The sequence below is a fragment of the Panthera leo genome, chromosome E2 (assembly GCF_018350215.1).
Source record: "Panthera leo isolate Ple1 chromosome E2, P.leo_Ple1_pat1.1, whole genome shotgun sequence".
NCBI lineage: Eukaryota > Metazoa > Chordata > Mammalia > Carnivora > Felidae > Panthera > Panthera leo.
The window spans coordinates 2455707-2465446 of NC_056693.1; the positions used below are offsets into that span (position 1 = coordinate 2455707).

Below are 9740 nucleotides of genomic sequence, written 5' to 3' on the forward strand. Positions count from 1 at the left end.
TCATGAGACGGAGCCCCATGTCAGGCCCCTCGTGCTGACAGCTTGGAGCCTGCCTGGGATTCTCCCTCTCTCTGCCCCTCCCCAGCTTGTGCTTGCTTGTATTTTCTCAAAATAAACTTTAGGGCGCCTGGGTGACTCAGTCGGTTAAGTGTCCGACTTCGGCTCAGGTCATGATCTTGCAGTTTGTGAGTTTGAGTTCCGGGTCAGGCTCTATAGTAACAGCTCAGCCTGGAACCTGCTTCAGATTCTGTGTCTCCCTCTCTCTCTGCCCCTCCCCTGCTCACGCTGTCTCTCTCTCAAAAATAAACATTAATAAAAATAATGGATAACAGAAAGACATTCAGCAGCCACCATCTTTATAAGGAAACATTGACAATAAGATTTGCCTTCATAAACCCAAAAGCCTTATAAGGAAACAATGGGACATAATTAAAACAGAAAATGAAAACCAATAAGGAAGATGTCATCGTTCCAAGATCCTCCATAAATTAACATTTACGGAACATCTACTGTGTTCCAGAAACCTTGTAAGTGCTCACAATATCATATGTCATTTTTATAAAATAGGTGACAAATCGCCATTAACTTCCTTCTTGGAGCAGAAGGGACTTAAATCTGATGGTGGAATCATTGGGAAGTCATTTTTTAATGTATTTTTTGGTGGCGCTTAAAAGTGCCCAGCTGACGAAAGGCACAATTACACTCATGACACGTGTAGGGCTTTACCCCAGAGTGTGTGCGCTGGTGAACGTTGAGGTTCCCTTTGTGGCTGAAAGCTTTCCCACACTCTTCACACGCATAGGGCTTCTCCTTTGTATGGATCCTCTTGTGGCTCCGCAGGGTGGAGTCGTGGGTGAACGTCTTGAGGCAGATTTCACAACAGTAAGGCTTCTCGCCTGTGTGGATTCGCTGGTGAACTCGGAGGTCCGAAGTCTGCATGAAACTCCCAGAACAGGTGTTGCATTTAAAGGGTCTTTCTCCCGTGTGTGTCCTCCAGTGGATGGAAAACTGAGATTTATAACGAAATTCTTTCTTACAGAGGCTACAGACGTTTGATGTCCCTCCCGTGGCTTTTTTCCCAACAGGATGAACTGATGACACAGGCTGTCCTGAAAATTCTCCTCTGTCCAAATGTGTGGCCACGTCTTGGGAAATGGAGGTGTTTTCCTGTTTTCTCCTTTTGGAACTTCTTTGAGTCTTCTGAGAATCTCTTCTCTTTCCATTCTGAGTGGACACTTGTCTCTCTGAAACCTGTGTGGAAGGCTTTTCGGCATCCACATTTTTAATACCGGTTCCTTCTTGGAGAGTCTTCATGGGAGCTGTTGAAAGAAGGGTTAACACAACAACACTTAATAAAGAGCATTTTCAATGATACCACCTCATTTGAACCAAACACTGAGGTGGGCTAAGAACTTCTCATCAATCAACAAACTTGAGATTGGGTTGTATGTAGGACACTCTGGAAATCAGTGATGGAGAAGGCATTTGAGAGCCTCCCCACCACCAGCACCACCAAGAGATGTCAATGCTTGATCCCCAGCCCCCTCCCCAGCAGAGAAGTCACTCTTCCCAGTTTCCATGCTCACCAGGACCCTTCAGAAAGGGAGGCTCTTGGGATTTAAGTATTCTTGTCTCTTCCAAGTCTTCTGTCAGATTCTTCTCCAAGTTCTCCTTAGGTCTCAGACCCTCCAGTACACCTTTTCCAGGAATGGTCTCAGGCAGGAGAACGTTCTGTCCCTGACAATGGGCAGTCACTGTAGTTACCAATGTGTCTAAATTATGGGGTGGAAAGCTCTCGTCTCTTCTTTCCCCATCCTGCCCATCTTCCTAATCTGAGACCCCAACTTTCTCCATAATAGTGTTGTGAATATATCCCCACGACTTCCCTTGGACCACCCCATCACCCCTGATAATCACCTGATTCTCAGAACTTTGTTAACCAATACCCACTGCGTCTTTAAATCATGTCCACACATCACAACTTTTGTGCCTAATTCTCTAAGCATGCTCCCTAAAGCCACCCCTGCTTCCCCTTGTCCGACTCTGGAAGCAAGATGGCACTAGGTCCAGGTGTCCCTACTCAGTGCTACTGATACTTTGGATGATTCCCTGTTGGGAGGCTGTCCTATGCATTGTGGGACAATTAGCAACATCCATGGTCTTACCCAACAGGTGTCGATAGCACCCCCCATCCCCACCTCCATTCTGACAACCAAGAAGGTCTCCAGACATTTGCAAATGTCTTGAGAGGCAAAACGACTCCGAGTGAGAACCCTCCTTTAATTTATTGACAGTAGTCCCCAAACTGGTCCTTTGGCCGATTGTCATTTCATGGAATGCCTTTGAGGAACTCGACTATGGAAAAATCAGCTTTCAGTTCATTACCCTGTGGCAAATTGACCTGGCACCATTTCATCACCACTATTTTCCTCCAGCCTCAACACTAAAAGCCTTAATGGCAGGGGGACAAAGGCTGAAAGGTCCTCATTCTCCACAGAGGCTCAGAAATGTCTAGGGACTTGATGCATCCATGGGAATTCCTAGGGCAAAAGGGCCTAGTTCGGTGCTGTGCTAAATATCCCAATTATTCTAGCAGTTGCACACACTTCTGGTACCTTCTGCCACCACTCCCTAGAGATTGAGGAGGGCATCACACTCACCTGCCCCTTTGATGGTTCACTGGTTCCTGGCAGGTTCTGTAGCTCTCTGCTGACCTGGATGTTCTCTGGATGTATCTCACACCCAGAGGATTGAGGCTTCTTGGACAAGTCTGTCACAAGATCCCTGTCACCAGCCTCGGCGTTGGCCATCTGAACATCTGAGCTTCGCATGAGAAATTCCTGTCCTTCTATGCTAACTATGGTCTGCGGGGGGTGGGGGGGGGAAGGGGGGAAAATAAAACAAGATCAGACTCTAAGAATCAGAAGGTAGCTCTCTTGTACAGTGCGCATCCTACCACACATTCAATTTGTTGGAATAACTTGTTTAAAATGGCAACCAAAAATGTCTCCAAGCGTTGTCAAATGCACCCCTAGGGGGTGAAGGTGAAATTACCCCATTCCCTTGTGTTGGGCAGCTAACTACTGGGCTAGCCACAATATCTAATCAACTTCAATACCTCCCTTTTATTTCCCACTGCCCCAGCTAATACTAATACTAATACTCAGCCCTCAAACTGTCCTCCTGATCTAGGCACATGCAACATGGTGCCGTGAAAAACCCAATCCCTCCCCCAAGTGAGGCTGCCAATGTTTGACCTACGTGTCACCCAGCTGGTCTTAAATCCCTTTATCAATCATTCCAGATTAAAACCTTACGGTTTTCACAGCTATTTTTCCACGATGTTGTGGAAGCTTGTAATCTCCATTCTTGGCTCGCCCCCTGGAGGATTTCATCTCCTACCAGAGTACACAGGGAAAGGGGGATTGCCATGTTGGACTTAGTTCCCTCCTGTCCACTGGTTACAAAATTACCTACAGAGGAACCCATCCCCTGTGACTGGAACAAATATGCATGTGGCACACCAGGTCCTATTCCCTTCTAGATCCTTCTGAACCCTTCCTTTTTCTACAAAGGATAAAGGCACACTCAACCCACCATGATGGAAAATGTTCCCACGTAAATAAAGTCTTACCTGGTCTGGTGATTCTTACCCAAGAGCCAAAGTTTTGACCCTATGAGACGTTTTTGGCAACCACCAGAGATTTTGGGGGGATGGGGTGGGTTGGTGAGGTTTGATTTTCACAACTAGGGGAAGTTGCCACTGACACAAGGATGCTGCAAACCACCTTACAATGCACAAGAAAGCCCCCAAAGCGAAGGATGGTCCACCCCCCAGTATCACTAGTTGATCTGAGAGAACCCGATCCAGTCAAAAACCTACTATCCCAACCCCCTCCCTTCCTCAGCATCTTCCCAGGACTCTAGTTGCCATGACAACACATCCAATGCACCTCTCCGCACCCTGTAGCTGCTTTACTCAGGTAGGACCACTTTTAAGAGGGTCTCTGGCAATACCAAGAATTGTGGGGCCAGTGGACCGGTTTCAGCCTTTCTCCTCGAGTGTCTGGAACGTCCCTTACACAACTGTCCCCGTGAGAGGTAGGGCAGGGTTAAGTGACAGTAAAGTGTGCAGACTCACGAAGCCCACCAGATGCCGGTAATGTCCCCCCTCCTCCCTGTTCAACAGCCAGAAATGTCTCTAGACATTGCTGAGTGTCTCCTGCCTCCCACTTGAGAACCACTGGGCCCAGAAAAAGCCCCTCCTGTCCCCCATACCAGCCCCCGCTTTCCCGTTGCAATGAGGAAGGCGCTACTCACCCATTTCTTGGGCCCCTGGCTGCTTCTCAGCACATCCTGCAGGTCTTTGCAGCTCTGCACAGCACCTTCCTTCACTAAGACCTGGAGCTCCTGCGGCATGGAGATCATGAACTGCTCCATCACTAGCATGTCCAGAATCTGCTCCTTGGTGTGCAGGTCTGGCCGCAGCCACAGATAGCAGAGCTCATAGAGCCTCCTCAGGTCCTCCACAGGGTCCGACCTCCCCGAGCTGCTAAACGCCCTGAAGCTCACGTGCCACTGCTCACAGCTGCTGTCTTGCGTTCCAGCAAGGGCTCCTTGGGCTTTCTCCCGTGAGAACGTCTGGTCTGCGGCCATATTTACAGGAGAATTTTCCAGTATGGCTCTGTGCAAACTCTCTAAGGGCTGGTGCCTAATTAAGACCTACCTAAAGGTATTTACTCTGGTTTTCCTCAGCAGTAGACTGGCTGTTTTTTCACAAGTCTGGGGGTGGGGGGAGGAATGAACCAGATTAGTTTATTGTTTGTTGCTTTGAGGAAGAGAGAGACAGCAAGCAAGCAGGGGAGGGGCAGAGAGAGAGAGAGGGAGAGAGAGAATCCCAAGCAGGTTCCACACTGTTACTGCAGAGCCTGACATGGGGTTCGAACTCACAAACCGTGAGAGCATGACCTAAGCTGAAACCAAGAGTCAGATGCTTAATCAACTGAGCCACCCAGGTGCCCAAAGATTAAACTTCTTACCCTTCCTCCCCTCACCCAACACTAGACACCGACTGGTCTGTGTTTAATACATTGGAAAGTGAGCCCCACTATTATTTTCCCAATGTCCTTTATAGTAAAATGTGGTTTAATTGTCTGAATGGACCCCTAAGTTCTGAGCATGAGATATACAGAGGTGGGCTCAGTTTTTGCATCTATAAATTGGGACAATATTGTTCTTTACTATAAATTAAATATAACTAAGTGCAGGCACCAGGGTGGCTCAGTTGCTTAAGCATCTGACTCTTGATTTCAGCTCAGGGCAGGATCTCTTGATTTGAGTTCAAGCCCTACGTGACAATGGACAGTGAGGAGCCTGGTTGGGATTCTCTCTCAAAAATAAACTTTGTATATATTTCAATTTTGAATTTCAATTCAAAATATAGTTCGATTTTTCAAAACATATATTTTGATATATAAAATTTATTTTAACAATGTCAATCTTTGTACCTTCTCATCAGGACAGCATACAAGGCAAAACTGTTAGTTGTAATTCTGCAGAATACAGAAATATATTTCCAACCTAAGAATTTCATGTGGTGTAGAAATGTTGGAAATATTAACCTAGGATTGTCCCCCAATACATTTCCTTTTTCATCCCAGGATATTGATTTCTTCCAGGAAAGGAAGAACTCAAAAGAATCCTAACAGGATTAACAGATAACTTTGTCACTGTGATAAGATACACATTACATAAAATTCAGTCCTTTAAAGTATACAATTTTGGGGCAGTACTCACATTTGCAATGCTGTACAACCATTCACCACTGTCTATTTCTAGAACTTATTCATCCCTGAAAAGGAAACCCTGCCTTCCCCACCCACCTTTACCTCCTGGTAATCCATTAATGGGCTCTGTCTCTATGGGTTACACATACCTAATCTCATCCCAGAAGAAAGGATTTAAAATCCAGCGCTCTTTGAAGTTTTCAAAGAAGATTTTAAGAGAGAGAGTTTTTAAGAGGTTCTCAACCTAGCTCCCAAAGGCAAGAACCACTTTCTTACTCTGCAGACTGGTAGGGGGACTCAGTTCGCAAGTGAGAGCCACGGGGCCCCCAGGTAAAGGGGCTCTAATCCTGGCCGCTCTAGTAGGTTGATAAGAGGCCCATAATTAAAGGTTTGATTTTACCCCGTGGACAGCAAACACCCAGTGATGTGTTTTTAAGCAAAAGTGTGGCACGTTTAGAAATCTCAGGAGAACAATGTGCCACATGGAATTCAAAGGTAAGACATTTTGCCTAAAACCCACAATTGTCCACTTTTGTCCTGTTTCAGATCGTTGGGGAAGCTTGCTTGAGCTCAGTGTTGTTTTAGTTCCATGCTTCAGCTTCAATTAGCTGCGGGGTCTTGGGCAAGTCAATCAGCTCTTTGGAGACCGCAACCCTTCTCCATGCCATGGGCAGATAAAACCTACCTCTTATGTGGTGTGAGGATAAACTAAGGAGGCTAAAGACATGCCTGGCACACGTTTACTGGATGGAGCGACCCCAACATTTCGATCTGCGGTTCTCAACAAAGGTGACTTTTGCCCCTGTTCCCCACGCACCTCGGGACTTTGGGCAACATCTGGAGACACTTTTGGTTGTCCTAACCCGGGCATGGGGGAGGCGGGTGGGGGAGATGTCGCTAAACATCCTGCAAGGCACAGGGCAGCCCCCACAACCCACAACTCCCCTCCCCCCACCCCAACAAAACAGCAAACAATTATCTGGCCAAAAATAGCATCTGAGGTCGAAAAACCTTGGTTCAAAGTATAAACCACACTCACCATAGCATGAATGTATTAACATGATTCTCATTTCCCAGATGAATTCGACAATGAATCGACAATGAATCGAAGTTAATAATGGGGTGTAGGAAGATAACATTGCCGTCTCAAGACCTCAGAGCTGATGCATAGTGAATATAGACCCAAGCCTTCCTGGTTCCAACCTCCATCCATCCATCCATCCCAGTTTCCAAGCAACCTTAGGCATTCCCACCCATAACTTACCTCCTACATGTCTTCCTGCCTCCGAGGGACCAGCTCTCAAACTGTGCCTCAAGCTGAAATGTCTCTGTTTATATACGGCTAGAGAAACTCCAAACTTCCGGTTACCTCATCAGCCTGATGATTGGTTTAAAGCCATAGAATTAACAACTTTAAATGGTTGAGTGGATTAAATTTCTCACTGAAACCCCATCAAGAGAAAAACTCATTTAAAGTAAGTCTCTTTGGAGACAATATTGGTTTTCCTGCTCTGGTGAATTATTTATCATATGCCTAAGGTGCTCAAAGGAATCGGGAAACATAGAGCTGCAAGTTTTAAGCACTTTGGGTCAAGGTTTTATTTAAAATGGGTTGACAACTCCTCATCAGGGAAATACAAATCAAAACCACACTGAGATATCACTTCACGCTGGTCAGAGTGGCTAAAATGAACAAATCAGGAGACTATAGATGCTGAAGAGGATGTGGAGAAACGGGAACCCTCTTGCACTGTTGGTGGGAATGCAAACTGGTGCAGCCGCTCTGGAAAACAGTGTGGAGGTTCCTCAAAAAATTAAAAACAGATCTACCCTATGACCCAGCAATAGCACTGCTAGGAATTTATCCAAGGGATACAGGAGTGCTGATACATAGGGGCACTTATACCCCAATGTTTATAGCAGCACTCTCAACAACAGCCAAATTATGGAAAGAGCCTAAATGTCCATCACCTGATGAATGGATAAAGAAATTGTGGTTTATGGGGCGCCTGGGTGGCTCAGTCGGTTAAGCGTCCGACTTCGGCTCAGGTCATGATCTCACGGTCTGTGGGTTCGAGCCCCGCGTTGGGCTCTGTGCTGGCAGCTCAGAGCCTGGAGCCTGCTTCAGATTCTGTGTCTCCCTCTCTCTCTGACCCTCCCCTGTTCATGCTCTGTCTCTCTCGGTCTCAAAAATAAACATTAAAAAAAAGAAAGAAAGAAATTGTGGTTTATATACACAATGGAGTACTACGTGGCAATGAGAAAGAATGAAATATGGCCCTTTGTAGCAACGTGGATGGAACTGGAGAGTGTGATGCTAAGTGAAATAAGCCATACAGAGAAAGACAGATACCATATGGTTTCACTCTTATGTGGATCCTGAGAAACTTGACAGAAACCCATGGGGGAGGGGAAGGAAAAAAAAAAAAAAAAGAGGTTAGAGTGGGAGAGAGCCAAAGCATAAGAGACTGTTAAAAACTGAGAACAAACTGAAGGTTGATGGGGGGTGGGAGGGAGGGGAAGGGAGCTGATGGGCATTGAAGAGGGCATCTTTTGGGATGAGCACTGGGTGTTGTATGGAAACCAGTTTGACAATAAATTTCATATATTAAAAAAATAGTAATAAAATAAAATAAATAAGTAAATTGAAAAAAAAGAAATTGTGGTTTATATATACAATGGAATACTACTTGGCAATGAGAAAGAATGAAATATGGCCTTTTGTAACAACGTGGATGGAACTGGAGAGTGTGATGCTAAGTGAAATAAATCAGGCAGAGAAAAGCAGATACCATATGTTTTCACTCATATGTGGATCCTGAGAAACTTAACAGAAGACCATGGGGGAGGGGAAGGGAAAAAAAAAAAAAAAAAAAAGGTTAGAGAGGGAAGGAGCCAAACCATAGGAGTCTCTTAAAAACTGAGAATAAACTGAGGGTTGATGGGGGGTGGGAGGGAGGGGAGGGTGGGTGATGGGCGTTGAGGGCACCTATTGGGATGAGCACTGGGTGTTGTATGGAAACCAATTTGACAATAAATTTCATATTAAAAAATAATAAATAAAATGGGCTGACAAGTAGGCATTTAAAAAACCAGACGTTGCATGCAAGTAGGGAAAAATGCATCGACATTGCATCAATTGCACAAGCCACGCTTTTCCTAAAGGCGGAAGGCAGTGATACATCATCAAGGATGTGTGAAGAGATGATAGGCTGGTGTCAAACCAGTGATTTCATCTAGCTCAGGGGTGCCTGGGCGGCTCAGCGAGTGGAACAGGAGACTCTTGACGTCGGGGTTGTGAGTTCGAGTCCCGTTGCAGGTAGAGATTACTTAAGAATAAAAATAAAATAAAATATTTAAGGGGCTCCTCGGTGGCTAAGTTGGTTAAGTGTCCAACTCTCGATTTCAGCTCAGGTCGTGATCTCACAGTTCGTGGGTTTGAGCACCACGTTGGCTCTGTGCTGACAGTGTAGAGCCTGCTTGGGATTCTCTCTCTCTCTCTCTCTCTCTCTCTCTCTCCCTCTCCCTCTCCCTCTGCCCCTCCCCTGCTCCTTCTTTCTCTATTGCTCTCAAAATAAATAAACATTTAAAAAATAATAAAAGATAAAAATAAAATCTTCAGAAAAAAATAACCCTAGCTCAACCAAAGCTTTAACATATTAATTCCAAGGCACTGAAAAATGAAAAGTAAATATTGATACATAAGGAATATTAGTGACTTTTTAAAACTTATTTTTATTATTTTTCAATATCTTGGGATTAATGCCTTAAAACTCTGCTCAAACTAGATTAAATCGCTGATTTGACACTTGTCAATTTACCCTTTTATAAAAACAATGGAAAGCAGACACACAGGGGCACCTGGGTGGCTCCGTCGGTTAAGCATCAACTCTTGATATCGGCTCGGGTCATCATCTCATGGTTTGTGGGTCCTGCATCCAAGCCCTTCTTGGG

At 45.4% G+C, this 9740-nt stretch overlaps 1 protein-coding gene across 1 annotated transcript; it reads right to left on the reverse strand.

The window, feature by feature from the left end:
• Positions 1-645: 645 nt before the first annotated feature.
• On the reverse strand, positions 646-4656 carry LOC122208797 (zinc finger and SCAN domain-containing protein 5B-like). The gene is made up of 4 exons (XM_042920250.1): positions 4321-4656; positions 2661-2864; positions 1587-1737; positions 646-1319 (listed from the first exon to the last, which is right to left on the reverse strand). Exons 1-4 carry the CDS (start codon positions 4654-4656, stop codon positions 646-648), a joined length of 1365 nt encoding a protein of 454 aa, XP_042776184.1.
• Between the last annotated feature and the right edge of the window lie 5084 nt (positions 4657-9740).